The following is a 19,235-nucleotide window of genomic DNA, read 5'->3' on the forward strand; positions in this document are numbered from 1 at the left end:
AGTTGCTGTTTGGGTACAGCCTATGTAGGTTAATTCTGTTAACGCTCCTACATAGACTGGTTACAGTGTGTGCGTTTGTGTTTACTTGCCGACTTGGTAATAAGGGTGTCTGGCTGACACCTTTTCATTACTAAACCTAGGGCTTGGTGTCAATGACAGCTGCAGACACCAACCCCTAATTCCATTACCCTGATGCCTCACTGCATCAGAATGAAAAAGGTGGTGTTGAACCTAGAAATTTCATCACAAAAAGCTTTCATTGCTGTACAAAAATGCAGCAAAAATGTAACAAAAAACTCAGCAAAACACGAATTTTTGCTGCCAAGAGATGCAGAAACCATGCAGAAATTCCTGCAAGCAAATACCGTACTCAACGTGTGCACATACCTTAAAATTAAAAAAAAAAAAAGGGTTTGACTGCCAGAATGCTGAGAGACAAACTCAAAAAGATATTGGTCCATAAGGCAATAAATGGTCTTGCCTTCAAGAGGTTACTTTTTCATTTACCGGTTTTGTTTCTGCTGTTCCAAAGATTCAAGTGTTTTGACAATTGCTGTTTTAAGAAAACCGCCAGTCACTTATGTTTGTTTGCTTTCTAATTAGAAAAATTACATTCTAAGAAGTTGAAATGTCTGCTGGAAATATAAAGGGAAAAGCAGCAGGTATTGAATGAGGTTAAATTACCATTAGCATTGCGCCATCGATAGCTTCATCCTTGCTGTAAATTGCTGTCAAGTTGTTTGTGTTTTCTCTGTTGGAAAAGCAGAGGATGATTGAGATGTGGGATATGTTTCGCTAATGATCTCATTCCAGCTGTGTCTTAAGATGTCAGCAAAGTCTCGGGGGCAAAGACTCCCAAGTTCAATACTTTTTTAATACATACAGCAAAACATACATACGTTGGGGTTTTAGCAGCAAAAATCACGCAGAGGTTTTGGTGTATTGGATTTAGGGCTAGTCCTTGTGAGGTACAAGCCCTTGGTAGATAATTTTTGTAATGGAGTACGGTAAATTCTGATTTATCCTTTATTTTACATGATCCAGTGAATCCGTGTAATTTATGCTGCCTCTGTAAATATTTTAATGTCAAAACAGACAAAAGTATTGTGCAAGTGATATTTTTGGTTAGCCAATAAAGATACTTTCCACCCTTTGGAGCACAGAGGATGCCCTTCATCAGGCAGGTTTACAAATGAATTGAGACAGGAGCACAATTTTAGAAAATATTCTCAGACATTTGTACATGGATAGGATGGGGAGATGCATTCTAAAGATATGTCAGCGTAATGAAACTAGGGATCTGGAGTCATGGTAGAGATGAGAAGTGTGTCCGTGTTGTAGGTCATAAATTCATGTGCAAGACTGAGTGTCGGCAACACCGGAGAGGTCACTGCTACCAATTTGTCAGGGGATTCAATTCCGCTGCCTTTTTCTCAATACAATGATGCAATTGGTTGACGATTGATGGATGAGGCCACTGCTTCTTTCACTACTAAACCGAATATTAAGGAGCTCAGTGAACGTACAGTATATGCACATCCGATTTCAACGCATGTAATATATAAATATATACTCCGCAATAACAAAAGGACCTAGCTGCCACCACCAATCGTTTATACAGGCCGATTGGACATCTGTTACAGGTAGCGTATGGCTTCAGGGGTGAGATTTACTGAGCAAGAGGAACAGAACGATTACATTTTATATATTTAACCCTGAAAAGTAGTTGGCAGGGTTTATAAAACAAATATACAAAGATGTTAAAAATGAGAGCTAAAACAATATGGTATATACAATCGCATTGGATAAAAGGGATAACAAAAGAAAAAGTACTAAACCTATGGAGTGAAGCAGATCCCTTGTTGTAATTACCTGTTCATGGCACTAGGTCCTACTTTAATAGAGGTTGAAGTGTCAGCTCTTTCTCACTTCCTCAGTTATAATTAATCCCATATGATCAATGTAAGGGTGATATGTCCCCTCTCGGGAGATGGCTATATGGATTTCACAATTTTTATTTACCACACTTAGTCCGTTTCTAAAACACTTAAAACATTTTTTTAACAGCTTGAGTTCTTCTTGCGCTCTTTCCTTCGTGCTCTCTTTCCTTCGTGCTCTCTTTCCTTCGTGCTCTCTTTCCTTCGTGCTCTCTTTCCTTCGTGCTCTCTTTCCTTCGTGCTCTCTTTCCTTCGTGCTCTCTTTCCTTCGTGCTCTCTTTCCTTCGTGCTCTCTTTCCTTCGTGCTCTCTTTCCTTCGTGCTCTCTTTCCTTTGTGCGCTCTTTCCTTTGTGCGCTCTTCGTGCTCTTTTCTTTGCGCTCTTTCCTTTGCGCTCTTTCCTTTGCGCTCTTTCCTTTGCGCTCTTTCCTTTGCTATGGAAATATGACTATGAAAATTGTAAATTCAAGAGTGTGCCAAGCAGTCATCAAAGCAAAAGGTGGCTACTTTGAAGAACCTAGAATATAAGACATATTTTCAGTTGTTTCACACTTTTTTGTTAAGTATATAATTCCACATGTGTTAATTCATAGTTTTGATGCCTTCAGTGTGAATGTACAATTTTCATAGTCATGAAAATACAGAAAAATCTTTAAATAAGAAGGTGTGTCCAAACTTTTGGTCTGTACTGTATGTATGAGAAAGATGCCTCAATGTGACATGTAAAATGAAGACATATAGAAGTGCAGCCTGCGTGGTCACTTCATCCCTGCGGCTTGTTATTTTTGTAGTATTACTAATTTTTTAAAAATAATCTAATGGACTTTTACAATTCTGGTTTCCTGCGATTTTATGGTTTGTGTGTTATATCATTCACTGCAATGACCATGGTGACCATGGTCTTCGTCATGTGATGTGCGATGGCGCTGGATAGCAGTCAAATGCTTGAATCGTTGGAGGAGCTTTGTCTCGAAGCTTAATGGTTAATATATATTACATTTTTATGATTGTGAGACTCTAAAACCTCTTGTAGACAATCTTTTACCAGATTTTACAATGCTTACAGAATACAATAATAAATAGGTCTTAGTCCTGATGAGGCTAGTGCATTTACTTTGAAAATTCATGTCAGAATTTGTTATAATCCTGAGCTGGACTCATAATTTTTTTTTTTTGTCAAATATAATTATATAGCTATTATAATGTGGACTTTCAAAGTACATACATCAGTCTAAGACCTATGTAATAATGTGTAGCGTCTGTTTTGTGAAATCTGGTGAAATATTTGCATTAATGGTCAGACGATTATTTTATATCTGTCATCCATAGTGGATACTGGTCCTGTAAACTGATTTACAACCATGATTAACTGGTGACATTACCGTCCAGACTTGGGTCTTATGCATGTACCGTATTTAAAATAAGTTTATTTTTGTTTTCCACATTTAAAAGAACCTGCTATAAAAATAAAGTTATGGCCTCCCATCTCCTCATAGGATACGTAGATCCAATGCAGACGATGAACGATGTAATTGCTCACTTGGATGCGATTGTCAGCTTTGCTCACGTTTCTATCGGAGCTCCAGTGCCATATGTTCGCCCAGTCATCTTGGAGAAGGGACGGGGAAGAATTGTGCTGAAAGCTGCCAGACACCCATGTATTGAAATGCAGGATGATGTGGCGTTCATCCCCAATGACATAACGTTCGAGAAGGAGAAGCAGATGTTCCATATTATCACTGGTAATTTGTCAGTGTCTTCAGATTTTAATTCAATGATCAGCTAATTAGTGATGAACATGATTTAGTGTGACCTAATACAAAAGGTGCCTTCATTATTTTCTTAAAAGGGAATAATTTAATTTGTTTTCCATCTTCCATTGTCTTGTTTTTTTTATTTTGCTTCTGACCTTGGTATGAGAGATTTTTCATTTTATTTTGATTTTTTTTTATTATTATTATTATTATTATTATATTTTTTATAAATAATGCAAATGTTTAATTGGTGTGAAATGCTCCATCTGCATTTTCTGCCTGCAACCCATTCATTCCCAGGACCACCTTTGCTGATCAGGCAGGGCCATATTCCCCTCCACTGAGCAACTATCAGGGCCAGAATCCATTGCACTGGGACGGCAGATGGGGCCAGATTCCCCCCCCTCGCACTGGGACGGCAAATGGGGCCAGATCCTCCTCCCCTCCTTGCACTGGGACGGCGGATGGGGCCAAATCCCATTCTATGCACTGGGACGGCAGATGGGGCCAGATCCCCCCCCCCCCTGCACTGGGACAGCAGATGGGGCCAGATCCCCCCCCCCTCCCCCCCTTGCACTGGGACGGCAGATGGGGCCAGATTCCCCCCCTTCCACTGGGATGGCAGATGGGGCCAGATTCCCCCCTCCCCCCCCCCTTGCACTGGGACAGCAGATCGGGCCAGATTCCCCCCCCCTTTGCACTGGGACGGCAGATGGGGCCAGATTCCCCCCCCCTGCACTGGGACGGCGGATGGGGCCAGATCCCCCCCCCCCTGCACTGGGACGGCAGATGGGGCCAGATCCCCCCCCCCCCCCCTGCACTGGGACGGCAGATGGGGCTAGATTCCCCCCCCCCCCCCTTGCACTGGGACGGCAGATGGGGCCAGATCCACCCCCCCTCCCCCCCTTGCACTTGGACGGCAGATGGGGCCAGATTCCCCCCCTTGCACTGGGATGGCAGATGGGGCCAGATTCCCCCCTCCCCCCCCCCTTGCACTGGGACGGCAGATGGGGCCAGATTCCCCCCCCTTTGCACTGGGACGGCAGATGGGGCCAGATTTCCCCCCCCCCCCCTTGCACTGGGACGGCAGATGGGGCCAGATTCCCCCCCCTTTGCACTGGGACGGCAGATGGGGCCAGATTCCCCCCCCCCCCCTTGCACTGGGACGGCAGATGGGGCCAGATTCCCCCCCCCCTTGCACTGGGACGGCAGATGGGGCCAGATCCCCCCCCCCCCTTTGCACTGGGACGGCAGATGGGGCCAGATTCCCCCCCCCCTTGCACTGGGACGGCAGATGGGGCCAGATTCCCCCCCCCCCCCTTGCACTGGGACGGCAGATGGGGCCAGATTCCCCCCCTTGCACTGGGACGGCAGATGGGGCCAGATTCCCCCCTTCCCCCCCCCCCTTGCACTGGGACGGCAGATGGGGCTAGATCCCCCCCCTGCACTGGGACGGCAGATGGGGCCAGATTCCCCCCCCCCCCCCTTGCACTGGGACGGCAGATGGGGCCAGATTCCCCCCCCCCCCTTGCACTGGGACGGCAGATGGGGCCAGATCCCCCCCCCCCCCCTTTGCACTGGGACGGCAGATGGGGCCAGATTCCCCCCCCCCCTTGCACTGGGACGGCAGATGGGGCCAGATTCCCCCCCCCCCTTGCACTGGGACGGCAGATGGGGCCAGATTCCCCCCCTTGCACTGGGACGGCAGATGGGGCCAGATTCCCCCCTTCCCCCCCCCCCTTGCACTGGGACGGCAGATGGGGCTAGATCCCCCCCCTGCACTGGGACGGCAGATGGGGCCAGATTCCCCCCCCCCCCTTGCACTGGGACGGCAGATGGGGCCAGATTCCCCCCCTTGCACTGGGACGGCAGATGGGGCCAGATTCCCCCCTTCCCCCCCCCCCCTTGCACTGGGACGGCAGATGGGGCCAGATTCCCCCCTTCCCCCCCCCTTGCACTGGGACGGCAGATGGGGCCAGATTCCCCCCCCCCTTGCACTGGGACGGCAGATGGGGCCAGATTACCCCCCCCCCCCCCCTTGCACTGGGACGGCAGATGGGGCCAGATTCCCCCCCTTGCACTGGGACGGCAGATGGGGCCAGATTCATCCCCTCCCCCCCCCCCCCTTGCACTGGGACGGCAGATGGGGCCAGATTCCCCCCCTTGCACTGGGACGGCAGATGGGGCCAGATTCCCCCCTTCCCCCCCCCCCCCTTGCACTGGGACGGCAGATGGGGCCAGATTCCCCCCTTACCCCCCCCCCCCCCCCCCCTTGCACTGGGATGGCAGATGGGGCCAGATTCCCCCCTCCCCCCCCCCTTTGCACTGGGATGGCAGATGGGGCCAGAAACCCCCCCCCCCCCCCCTTGCACTGGGACGGCAGATGGGGCCAGATTCCCCCCCCCCTTGCACTGGGACGGCAGATGGGGCCAGATTCCCCCCCTTGCACTGGGACGGCAGATGGGGCCAGATTCCCCCCTTCCCCCCCCCCCCTTGCACTGGGACGGCAGATGGGGCCAGATTCCCCCCTTCCCCCCCCCTTGCACTGGGACGGCAGATGGGGCCAGATTCCCCCCCCCTTGCACTGGGACGGCAGATGGGGCCAGATTCCCCCCCCCCCCTTGCACTGGGACGGCAGATGGGGCCAGATTCCCCCCCTTGCACTGGGACGGCAGATGGGGCCAGATTCCCCCCCTTGCACTGGGACGGCAGATGGGGCCAGATTCATCCCCTCCCCCCCCCCCCCCCCTTGCACTGGGACGGCAGATGGGGCCAGATTCCCCCCCTTGCACTGGGACGGCAGATGGGGCCAGATTCCCCCCTTCCCCCCCCCCCCTTGCACTGGGACGGCAGATGGGGCCAGATTCCCCCCTTACCCCCCCCCCCCCCCCCCCCTTGCACTGGGATGGCAGATGGGGCCAGATTCCCCCCTCCCCCCCCCCCCCCCCTTTCCACTGGGATGGCAGATGGGGCCAGAAACCCCCCCCCCCCCCCCTTGCACTGGGACGGCAGATGGGGCCAGATTAACCCCCCCCCCCCCTGCACTGGGACAGCAGATGGGGCCAGATCACCACCACCACTGGGACAACAAGCGGGGCCCATTTCCCCCTTCCCCCCACTGGGACAGCAGGCGAGGACCAACACCTCCCCATCCACTGGAACAATAGGAGAGGCCTGACTCCCCCTCCATTAGGACAGCAGGAGGGGCCCAACTCCGACCCCACTGGAACCTCAGGAGTGGCCCGACTTTCCCACCACTGGGACAGCAGGCGCGGTCACATGCACGTCATAATCGGACTGGATCAGATCCCCTCACTGATTTAAAAATTGTTGTATTGGTGGTATGTAATAATTGGAGATGCTATCTCCCTTACCTGTTTTTAAGTTTTGATCATCTTCTGAGAAATTTCCTTTTAATATGTAATTACAGGAATCCTATTAGGGCCACTATGCCGCCAGTATAGCATTACGTAATTTGTTCCTACATTACAACAAAGATTGCTAAATGTCCTAGATGCCATTTTCAGAGTGGGTGTGATTCCAGGATCTGTGGCAAATAGGACCACACCTAACTAGTCCTACTTTCACACATCAGGTTTTTGCCGTCAGGCATAATCCGGCGAATTTTTTAAAAAAGCGGATCCGTTGCAAATAGTGAAAAACTTATGTCACAGATCGTTTTTTTTGCCTCATCCGACTAACTGGATTCCTAAGGGTATGGTTCTGGGGAGGAGAGAGAGAGAGTATATCTGAAAAAGCAAATCGGAGCACTAATACAAGTCTATGACAAAAAAATGGATCTGGCGGCATCATTTGCCGGATCCGTTTTTTTCAAAATTCACCGGATTGCGTCTGATGGCAAAAAACAGAAGTGTGGAAGTAGCCTCAGGGAACCTGACTGTTTCCCTACGTTTTTATTGTAGAGGGTTATGCAGATACACTAAGCATAACACTGACTTGTACAAGAATATTCTGCTCTAGTTATTCGCTTCTTTTTTCTAACAGGTCCAAACATGGGTGGTAAGTCCACATATATTCGCCAGACCGGAGTGATTGTTCTCATGGCTCAGATTGGCTGCTTTGTGCCTTGTGACTCTGCTGAAGTGAGCATAGTGGACTGCATTCTTGCCAGAGTGGGTGCTGGCGACAGTCAACTTAAAGGAGTTTCTACATTCATGGCTGAGATGCTGGAAACTGCTTCCATCCTCCGGTATGTTATTCTTCATACATACACCTATATTTTATTTCTGCTGTGCTTTGTAAAACCCGTGTGTCGCAAAGACCACCCACTCCGTCGCACACGGGACTCAGATTCGACTGTAAATGGGGACCCCGCTTCTCGTACTCATTCGACCACTCCACTCGCCTTTTGCAATTAGCTAAGTGCATTTCACAGCTAGTTCACACATACGCATCACACTTCTTGCTGCACCATTCGCCGGTTTGTTAGGCCAGCAACACACCTGCCCTAAGTAACACACTAGTGCGCACTCACACCCAGCTTTTCCAAGCATGAGACGGGTACACTGCTTGCACTCTGGCATACACAGTGTATCACAACTAGGTTATGCTTTCTTTCTTTTAGGTTGTGGGTACATTTAGAGCAACAATAAAGTTATTAAAGGGGTACTTTGGGGAGATAAAAAAAAATATTCTAATGGCGATGCCTTCATAAACAGAAAAGTTAACATGAATAGTGCTGTTTGTAACTCATAGTACCTGCAATTCAGTACCTGCTGGAGCTGCTCCTCGTGGCCCCCGTCCCTTCTGGCACATTAGGTCACAGATCAAGGGACATGGCCTGATCCCTGCTTCTAGTAGCCGCCAGCCACCTGATAATGTCTGCCTTTGTTTGCAAAAAAAGGTTACAGCTCGTAGAATATGGCAACAAAAAAAAACTATTTTTTAAGAAAAAAAAAGTACTGTGTGAGCAGAGCAAAAATAAAATTAAAAACTATCCTTGTACTGCTCTCCATATGTTCATTCTGCCTCCCAAAAATCAGAACAAGGCTTGTTTCACCGTTATCCTGCACTCTCCGCTGAGCGCTTACATCAGGTTTTCCGTGTAAGTCTCGAAAAATGTGATTCAGAAGTGTGGTACCACTCACTTATGAGGCACATGAAGACATTTTGGACCCCATCTGGTCTCTGTTTCGTGGTGTCCAATCATTTTAGGTGTCTTTTTAACACATAAACGTGATTAAACACAGTTCTGATGGATACCACCGGAACAGACGCCAAAGGGAGTCCAAAGTGTCTCCATCTGCCTCATTAGAGTGAGTGGTTTTGTCGTTTTGCGTGAATCACATTTTTATGGAATTTACACGGAAACTCCGAGGTAAGTGCTCAGCGTAAGCACAAGAATGTATACTGAAAGCGATCAAAAAGTGTTATGTACACCAATGTGTTAACAATAAAAATTCTAACTTATTCCTCACAAAACCAGCCCCCACTCAGGTATGTAATCTGTCACTGGAACTACAGGGGGTTCCCACGTTACTGGTAGAACTAAAGGCCCCTTCACATTAAGCGACGCTGCAGCGATACCGACAACGATCCGGATCGCTGCAGCGTCGCTGTTTGGTCGCTGGAGAGCTGTCACACAGACCGCTCTCCAGCGACCAACGATGCCGGTAACCAGGGTAAACATCGGGTAACTAAGCGCAGGGCCGCGCTTAGTAACCCGATGTTTACCCTGGTTACCATCCTAAAAGTAAAAAAAAACAAACACTAGATACTTACCTAACGCTGTCTGTCCTCCAGCGCTGCGCTCTGCTTCTCTGCTCTCCTCCTGTACTGGCTGGGAGCCGGAAAGCAGAGCGGTGACCACCGCTCTGCTTTCCGGCTCACAGCCAGTACAGGAGGAGTGCAGAGCACAGCGCTGGAGGACAGACAGCATTAGGTAAGTATCTAGTGTTTGTTTTTTTTTACTTTTAGCATGGTAACCAGGGTAAACATCGGGTTACTAAGCGCGGCCCTGCGCTTAGTTACCCGATGTTTACCCTGGTTACCAGTGAAGACATCGCTGGATCGGTGTCACACACGCCGATCCAGCGATGTCTCCAGGGAGTCCAGCGACGAAATAAAGTTCTGGACTTTATTCAGCGACCAACGATGTCCCAGCAGGGGCCTGATCGTTGGTCGCTGTCACACATAACGATTTCATTAACGATATCGTTGCTACGTCACAAATAGCAACGATATCGTTAACAATATCGTTATGTGTGAAGGTACCTTAAGACTCTGGGAAAGGCTCCCACCCCTTCAAAAAAAAATCCTGTGAAATTTGCTCTCCCAAATCCAAATGTCCTCCTCCCTCTGAGCCCTGCTGTGCCTAATCCTCAGTAAGCAGCCACATGTTTGTGATTATTGTAGCAGGGAGAGCCCAATTAAAAATGTATGGGGTGCATATCGCCAGAAGCACAAGCTGGGCACTACAATATGGGGGCTCTACACAGTATGGGGGCACAGTGTATGGGCAATAAACTGGCATATTTGCAAATTCCCCAGAGTAAAGCATGGAATGGTGTGGAGGTTTCTACATTGGGGTCACTTTTGAGTTTTCTCTGCTGTTATGGCACCTTAGAGGCTCCATAAATGTGGCCTTCAAACTATTCTAGTGCTTTAAAAGCCAAATAGCGCTCCTGCATTCTCAGCCCTGACATGTGGCCAAACACAGGTTCTGACCAAATGTGGGGTATTGGTAATAAATTGTTGGGTTAATCTTCTTGTGTTATTCCTTGTAAAACTAAAAATAAAATTGGGGCCAAAGCATCATTTGAGAGGAAAAATTAACAAAAATTTTATCATTCAAAATTTGCATTAAGGCTAGGTTCACATTGCGTTAGGGCAATCCGTTAAGCGCATAGCGCTAGTGGATTGCGCTAACGCAATGTTTCTCTAGGGTCCGCATTCGCCGTCCCCGCTAGCGCAGATCCCCGATCTGCGCTAGCGAGGGACGGACCTCGGACGCTGCAAGCAGCGTCTGAGGTCCGTCACAAAAGAACGGCACATCGCTAGCGCTGCCGAAAATGGCATGCGCTACAGGCACAAATCACATTGCTGTCAATGGGTGCGCTAGCGGACCCGTTGCACGGCGTTAATTGCGACATTTTCGCCGTGCAATGCAGTCCATTAGCGTTAACACATTAACGCAATGTGAACCTAGCCTAATTCCTGTGTAGCATCTTAAGGGGTAAAAAAAATCCTGACAGCAGTTTTGAAGTATTTGAGGGTTTCGATTTTTGAATTGGTATCAGCAGCTGAGTCAGCAAAAACTAAATCTCCGAACACTAACAAATACTCGGAGATCACCTGAGCGCGCTTGGGTAAAACCCGAGCAGCGAGTATACTCGATCATCAGTTATGCTAATGTAAAGCACACATATGGGAAATGTTAGTTTTTCATTATTTTGTTCAGCATGACTAACTGGTTGAAGGATATAAAGATGGAAAATTTTAAAATTGCAAATTAGTCCAAATTTTCACCAAAATTCCAATATTTTCACAAACGCAAAACTTATCGATCTGAATTTTCCACTATCCTAAAGTACAATGTGTCACAAAGTAAAAGTCTCAGAATCGGTGGGATGCGTTGAAGCGTCTGAGTTATTACCTCATAAAGTGTCACTGGTCAGGTTTAAAACATGTAATTTTAAATTGCCTCAGTCACTAAGGGGTTAATGATTTACTTTTGTGTATATAGTTTCTATGTGTATGAAGAGGGTCGGGAGAGAGCTGTCTGCTGACCTCCTGATCAATGTGTGTAACCACCATTAGTTTAAGGTCACACATGACGGGAATTAATAGCCGTGAATCTGACAGATCTATTCTCTGCAGAATTAACCCCTCCTACAATTGAACGTAATTCAATCCACGTCAAAAATCCATGGCAATTCGCTAAAGTGTGAGATTACTGAAATGTAAAAAAGAAAAATCACAAGCTTCAAACTCTGGAATAAAAATGAAGCTTCCCATAAAACCACAGCTCAGGAACCGATGGCTTTCAGGTGGCACCTGGGGCTGAAAAAAAAGTCCTGAAACTGCAGAGGAGTGTCGTTGCCTTCTCGATTGTTCTTGGACCCTCCTTACATAACATTTGTATTTACCTGTAATGGCTTTAGATCACTGTGCCCAATGGGATGAGACGGATGTTCCTCCCTTATGGCCAATAGTTGTATCAATTATGGATGATTGATGTAATAATGCCCGCACACAGTTACACATGATGGAAGACCTGAATGTCACTTGATAGAGAAGACGGTAGAGCTGCTCCTATCTGTACTGCGCATCATACAGCGCAGCTCGTCGTCTGCTCACTTCCCAATCCAGCATATTGTCCGTCATGCCAGGTAGCAGACTGACCTAACTAGTAAGTAAGGTGAAGAGAAATGCTGGACTGAAAAAGCCTAATTACATCAAAACACAAATGCACAGATGAAGCCAAGATAAGTAAGACAAGATGCTGCAGCCCGCTCACTCTGCTGACCTCCGTAGAGCTTGATGTGTAACAGTGCTATCACATTACAACAGCCAGCATGGGAGATTTGGTAGATTTGTAGAGTTTTTTTTTTTTTCCTATTGGACTTGCTAGTGTGTTTTTCCATGCAGCCCTCGTCCTTTGTTTTTTCGCCATTTGTATGCACCTCCTATTCCGCTTTAAAAGTAGCCATATACAGATGGAAAATATAGGGTTATACACCGATGTGTGATGGAAATCAAAGACGCTCTGTAACGGAACAGCATACTGCGCTTTGTTCTTTCAGAAGCGGCGTTCGGGGCCAGGTCTGTTCTAGCATTAGCCCAAATAGCACAATAAATAGTCAAAGAATTTTCTATAGTCAGGAAGACACTTACGGGCTATTTACACTGCTCTATAAATTCATTCCTTGGAACGCTCTGCTCACGATAATCATGCAGTGTAAACGGGCTGCCGATCACCCGACTAACGAGGAAAGCAGTCGGTCGTCAGGTGACATGGTCTTTTAGACTGCACATGAGCATCGTTTTCAGTAGTGCGTCGTCTGTGTGTACAGGAGCTGTGCTGCCGAGGACAGTGGCAGATCTATCACAGTGTACATCTGAAACATAGTCCGCCCGTGTAAACATGTCATTAAACAAGTAGCTGATTGGTGTTTATTTAGGTGTTAGGGAGATTCTTTCTTTAAAGCGAATCTGCCACCATGTTTTTACTAACTCATCTGAGAGCAGAATGATGTAGGTTCACAGACCCTGATTCCAGCGATGTGATGTGTATAATCCCGTCCACACCACTGATTGGCTGCTTTCTGCCTATACACAGCATAACAAAAAATCTGCCAATTAGTAGCGTAGGCAGGGTTATACAGAGCTCCTGAATACGGAGGACTGCATTGCGGCAGGTTTACTAGACCTCTAATAATAATATCCTACTGATAAAAGTAAGTAAGTGACACATGCAGTACTGGAACCAAATTCCCTGGCTCTCATCACGCTGCTGTGAGATTACGTGGCACAAACCTGGTGACCTATTCCCTTAAAGGGAACCTGTCACCCCGTTTTTTCAGTATGAGATAAAAATACCGTTAAATAGGGCCTGAGCTGTGCTTTACAATAGGGTATTTTTTGTCCCCTGATTCCCCACCTATGCTGCTGAAATACCTTACAAAAGTCGCCGTTTTCGCCTGTCAATCAGGCTGGTCTGGTCCAAAGGGCGTGGTCACAGCGCTGTTTCTCCCCCACGTCTTGCTTATGTTCCCGTTGGTGGCGTAGTGCTTCTCGCATGCGCAATTGCCGAATGCACTGTGCAGCTGTAGAAAAAGAGCGCGCTCTCCGCTATTCAGCGGTTTCTCGGTGGGCGCGGCCATCTTCCTGAGGCCGCGCGTGCGCAGATGGAGTGTCCTGCTTCCCAGGGCTTCAGGAAAATGGCCGCGGGATGCCGCGCGTGCGCAGATGGAGATCGCGGCGGCCATTTTCCTGAAGCCGAGATGCGAACTCGGCAAGATGTGGGGGAGAAACAGCGCTGTGACCACGCCCTTTGGACCAGACCAGCCTGATTGACAGGCGAAAACGGCGACTTTTGTAAGGTATTTCAGCAGCATAGGTGGGGAATCAGGGGACAAAAAATACCCTATTGTAAAGCACAGCTCAGGCCCTATTTAACGGTATTTTTATTTCCTACTGAAAAAACGGGGTTCCCTTTAAATTATGATAAACACATTAGACATTCTGCCTAATTTTGAAAAGTCCTGTGAAGCCTCCATAGTGGCTGCTATCTGGTTTATTATTGAAACAATCCAAGTTATTGTTGCTGGTTTCTTCTTCTGCAGGGGAAAAAAATAATAGGTATATACTTTAGGCTGTGACATTTCATACCACGACTTTAATGTTTGCATCTGTCTGCAGCATCTTGTCAGCCTTTTATTGCTGTGGATAATTGCTTTGCCTTAATTAAGGCGAATGGCAGTAGCAGACTATAAAGCTACAAGGAAAGCAAAATTTATCTGGAACAGTTGCGAGTTTTCACCAAATTGGAGACTAATTTCATTTTGTAAGGCATACATAAAGGAAAGGAGCATACAGATATCCTAAGCTGCATCAGGTTATGCCGTAATGTATGGTCCACTCAGTGGAATTTGCAGCAGAATTTTCTGAAAGTTGCATTTTTTATATATATATATATATATATATATATATATATATATATATATATATATATATATATATATATATATATATATATATATATATATATATATATATATATCTCTATCTATATATATATATATATCTATATCTATATACAGTGGGGCAAAAAAGTATTTAGTCAGTCAGCAATAGTGTAAGTTCCACCACTTAAAAAGATGAGAGGCGTCTGTAATTTACATCATAGGTAGACCTCAACTATGGGAGACAAACTGAGAAAAAAAAATCTAGAAAATCACATTGTCTGTTTTTTTAACAATTTATTTGCATATTATGGTGGAAAATAAGTATTTGGTCAGAAACAAACAATCAAGATTTCTGGCTCTCACAGACCTGTAACTTCTTCTTTAAGAGTCTCCTCTTTCCTCCACTCATTACCTGTAGTAATGGCACCTGTTTAAACTTGTTATCAGTATAAAAAGACACCTGTGCACACCCTCAAACAGTCTGACTCCAAACTCCACTATGGTGAAGACCAAAGAGCTGTCAAAGGACACCAGAAACAAAATTGTAGCCCTGCACCAGGCTGGGAAGACTGAATCTGCAATAGCCAACCAGCTTGGAGTGAAGAAATCAACAGTGGGAGCAATAATTAGAAAATGGAAGACATACAAGACCACTGATAATCTCCCTCGATCTGGGGCTCCACGCAAAATCCCACCCCGTGGGGTCACAATGATCACAAGAACGGTGAGCAAAAATCCCAGAACCACGCGGGGGGGACCTAGTGAATGAACTGCAGAGAGCTGGGACCAATGTAACAAGGCCTACCATAAGTAACACACTACGCCACCATGGACTCAGATCCTGCAGTGCCAGACGTGTCCCACTGCTTAAGCCAGTACATGTCCGGGCCCGTCTGAAGTTTGCTAGAGAGCATTTGGATGATCCAGAGGAGTTTTGGGAGAATGTCCTATGGTCTGATGAAACCAAACTGGAACTGTTTGGTAGAAACACAACTTGTCGTGTTTGGAGGAAAAAGAATACTGAGTTGGATCCATCAAACACCATACCTACTGTAAAGCATGGTGGTGGAAACATCATGCTTTGGGGCTGTTTCTCTGCAAAGGGGCCAGGACGACTGATCCGGGTACATGAAAGAATCAATGGGGCCATGTATCGTGAGATTTTGAGTGCAAACCTCCTTCCATCAGCAAGGGCATTGAAGATGAAACGTGGCTGGGTCTTTCAACATGACAATGATCCAAAGCACACCGCCAGGGCAACGAAGGAGTGGCTTCGTAAGAAGCATTTCAAGGTCCTGGAGTGGCCTAGCCAGTCTCCAGATCTCAACCCTATAGAAAACCTTTGGAGGGAGTTGAAAGTCCGTGTTGCCAAGTGAAAAGCCAAAAACATCACTGCTCTACAGGAGATCTGCATGGAGGAATGGGCCAACATACCAACAACAGTGTGTGGCAACCTTGTGAAGACTTACAGAAAACGTTTGACCTCTGTCATTGCCAACAAAGGATATATTACAAAGTATTGAGATGAAATTTTGTTTCTGACCAAATACTTATTTTCCACCATAATATGCAAATAAATTGTTAAAAAACAGACAATGTGATTTTCTGGATTTTTTTTTCTCAGTTTGTCTCCCATAGTTGAGGTCTACCTATGATGTAAATTACAGACGCCTCTCATCTTTTTAAGTGGTGAAACTTGCACTGTTGCTGACTGACTAAATACTTTTTTGCCCCACTGTGTGTGTATATATATATATATATATATATATATATATATATATATATATATATATATATATATATATATATATATATATATATATATATATATTTTTTTTTTATTGCCATGGTGCCTTATAACGTACCTGTTGTTTTAGGTGACGTCTCAAAATAAGTTGTATGTACATGAGAAGTATTAGAGTTTCTGCTTTTTCCCACCTCTTTTTTTTTTTTTCCTCCAGTCCCTATATGTATTGATCTACAGGTGCCTCTCACAATATTAGAATATCATCAAAAAGTTAATTTATTTCAGTTCTTCAATACAAAAAGTAAAACTCATTTATTAGTCATTACAAATAGTGATCTATTTCAAGTGTTTATTTCTGTTAATGTTGATGATTATGGCTTACAGCCAATGAAAACCCAAAAGTCATTATCTCAGTAAATTAGAATACTTTATAACACCAGCTTGAAAAATAATTTTAAAATCCGAAATGTTGGCCTACTGAAATGTATGTTCAGTAAATGCACTCACTACTTGGTCAGAGATCCTTTTGCATCAATTACAGCATCAATCCGGCGTGGCATGGAGGCGATCAGCATGTGTCACTGTTGAGGGGTTATGGAAGCCCAGGTTGCTTTGATAGCAGCCTTCAGCTCGTCTGCATTGTTGGGTCTGGTGTCTCTCATCTTCCTCTTGACAGTACCTCATAGATTTTCTATGGGATTAAGGTCAGGCGAGTTTGCTGCCAATCAAGCACAGTGATACTGCTGTTTATAAACCAGGTATTGGTACTTTTGGCCGTGTGGACAGATGCTAAGTCCTGCTGGAGAATGAAATTTCCATCTCCAAAAAGCTTGTTGGCAGAGGGAAGCATGAAGTGCTCTAAAATTTCCTGGTAGATGGCTGCGCTGACTTTGGTCTTGATAACACAGTGGATCTACACCAGCAGATGACATGGCTCCCAAACAATCACTGATTGTGGAAACTTCACACTAGACTTCCAGCAGCTTGGATTGTGGTCTCTCCACTCTTCCTCCAGACTCGGGGACCTTGTTGACAAATAAAATTCAAAATTTACTTTCATCTGAAAACAACACCTTGGACCACTGAGCAACAGTCCAGTTCTTTTTCTCCTTGGCCCAGGTAAGGCTCCTTTACACTAGCGTCGGAATCTCCCCGTCGCAATGCGTCGGGGAGAGATTCCGACGCTAGCGTTTGCTGCATTGCACAATGGGTGCAGCGGATGCATTTTTCCGGCGCATACGCTGCCCCATTGTAAAGTGCGGTCCGTCAGGAGAAAAAACGTTACATGTAGGGTTTTTTTCTCCCGACGGTCCGCCAAAGCACGACGCATCCGTCGCAAGACGGATGCGAAGTGTGGCAATCCGTCGCAAATGCGTCGTCAATAGAAGTCTATGGGGAAAAAACGCATCCTGCAAGCACTTTTGCAGGATGCGTTTTTTCTGCAAAACGACGCATTGTGACGGATTTAAAAAAACGCTAGTGTGAAAGTAGCCTAAGACGCTTCTGGCGTTGTCTATTGGTCATGAGTGGCTTGACACAAGGAATGTGACACTTGTAGTCCATGTCCTGGATACATCTGTGTGTGGTGGCTCTTAGTTGAAGCAATGAATCCAGCAGCTGTCCACTCCTCGTGAATCTCCCAAAATTTTTGAATGGCCTTTTCTTAACAATCCTTTCAAGGCTGCGGTTATCCTAGTTGCTTGTGCGCCTTTTTCTACCACACTTTTTCCCTTTCCAGTAATATTCTTGGATACAGCACTCTGTGAACAGCCAGCTTCTTTAGCAATGACCTTTTGTAACTTACCTTCCATGTGGAGTGTGTCAATGACTGCTTTCTGGACATGTGTCTAATCAGCAGTCTTCCCCATGATTGTGGAGCCTACTGAAACAGACTAAGGGACCTTTTTAAATGCTCAGGAAGCCTTTGCAGGTGTTTTTTTTTTTTTTTTTTTTTTTAATTATTCTAATTTACTGAGATAATGACTTTTGGATTTTCATTGGCTGTAAGCCATAATCATCAACATTAACAGAAATTAACACTTGAAGTAGGTCGCTCTGTTTGTAATGATTCTACATAATATGAGTTTCACTTTTTATATTAAAGAACTGAAGTAAAATTTTTGATGATATTCTAATTTTGTGAGAAGCACCTGTATGTTCCCTGCTAAAGACAAGCTGATATGTTGCTTTTCCTGCATGGCTGTGGAGTCGGAGTGTGTCTATTTTGGTGAAATCTGTATATAACGGACCATCTCCTAAAATATATAATAACTTGGGTACAGTAGTACAATGCAGGATGTGCTCTAATTTTTTGTATAATTTGGGAATGTTATGAAATGTCCTATAAATGTCTGTTCTGTTCCTGATCTGTGGATCTAGGCTTTTAGTTTGGATAAATCTGTGCTGCACTTTTTGTGCATGCTGAGTAGTGACCTGGGGTCGGAGTCGTGGAATTGGAGTCAGAGTCAGGGAAATTGAGGAGTCGGAAGTTTGGCTTACCGACTCCACAGCCCTGTTTTCCTGTTTGGTCACCAGCTCCTGTGCAGTTTACTATCCACAGAACTTAGGGGAGCAGGATCTCCTCTCCGCTCTGTAGCAGATCCTCATAAGCAGCAGCATGGTGGACAGTTTTATTGTAGAACCAAAAAACATATGGGCTACTTGCACAGTGAACAAGTCTGTAGAAACCTGTTCACACCACCAAGAAACTTGAAGAGACAAAAAGAGCACAGCGGGGTCAAAAATACTCTGTTGTAAAGAAGTCACAGTAAATGAGCAAGTGCTAGTCAAAAAATGAAAAAAAATACAGAGTATTTAGTTAATACGTTTTTTTGCAAAAAAATGTATATTAACCCCTTTACCCCCAAGGGTGGTTTGCACGTCAATGACCAGGCCAATTTTTACAATTCTGACCACTGTCCCTTTATGAGGTTATAACTCCGAAACGCTTCAACGGATCCTGGTGATTCTGACATTGTTTTCTCGTGACATATTGTACTTCATGATAGTGGTAAAATTTCTTTGATAGTACCTGCGTTTATTTGTGAAAAAAACGGAAATTTGGCGAAAATTTTGAAAATTTCGCAATTTTCAAACTTTGAATTTTTATGCAATTAAATCACAGAGATATGTCACACAAAATACTTAATA

The 19,235-nt window shown here is 45.6% G+C and overlaps 1 protein-coding gene across 1 annotated transcript in view; it reads left to right on the top strand.

The window, feature by feature from the left end:
- MSH2 (mutS homolog 2) overlaps positions 1-19,235 on the top strand; it is a 160,614-nt gene that overhangs the window by 118,902 nt on the left and 22,477 nt on the right. Inside the window, exons 12-13 of the mRNA XM_069768645.1 lie at positions 3,432-3,677; positions 7,695-7,899. Of these exons, the coding sequence (XP_069624746.1) occupies positions 3,432-3,677; positions 7,695-7,899 (451 nt within the window). The remainder of the gene's footprint in view (positions 1-3,431; positions 3,678-7,694; positions 7,900-19,235) is intronic.

This window comes from Ranitomeya imitator, chromosome 5 (assembly GCF_032444005.1).
Source record: "Ranitomeya imitator isolate aRanImi1 chromosome 5, aRanImi1.pri, whole genome shotgun sequence".
NCBI classification, from domain to species: Eukaryota; Metazoa; Chordata; class Amphibia; order Anura; family Dendrobatidae; genus Ranitomeya; species Ranitomeya imitator.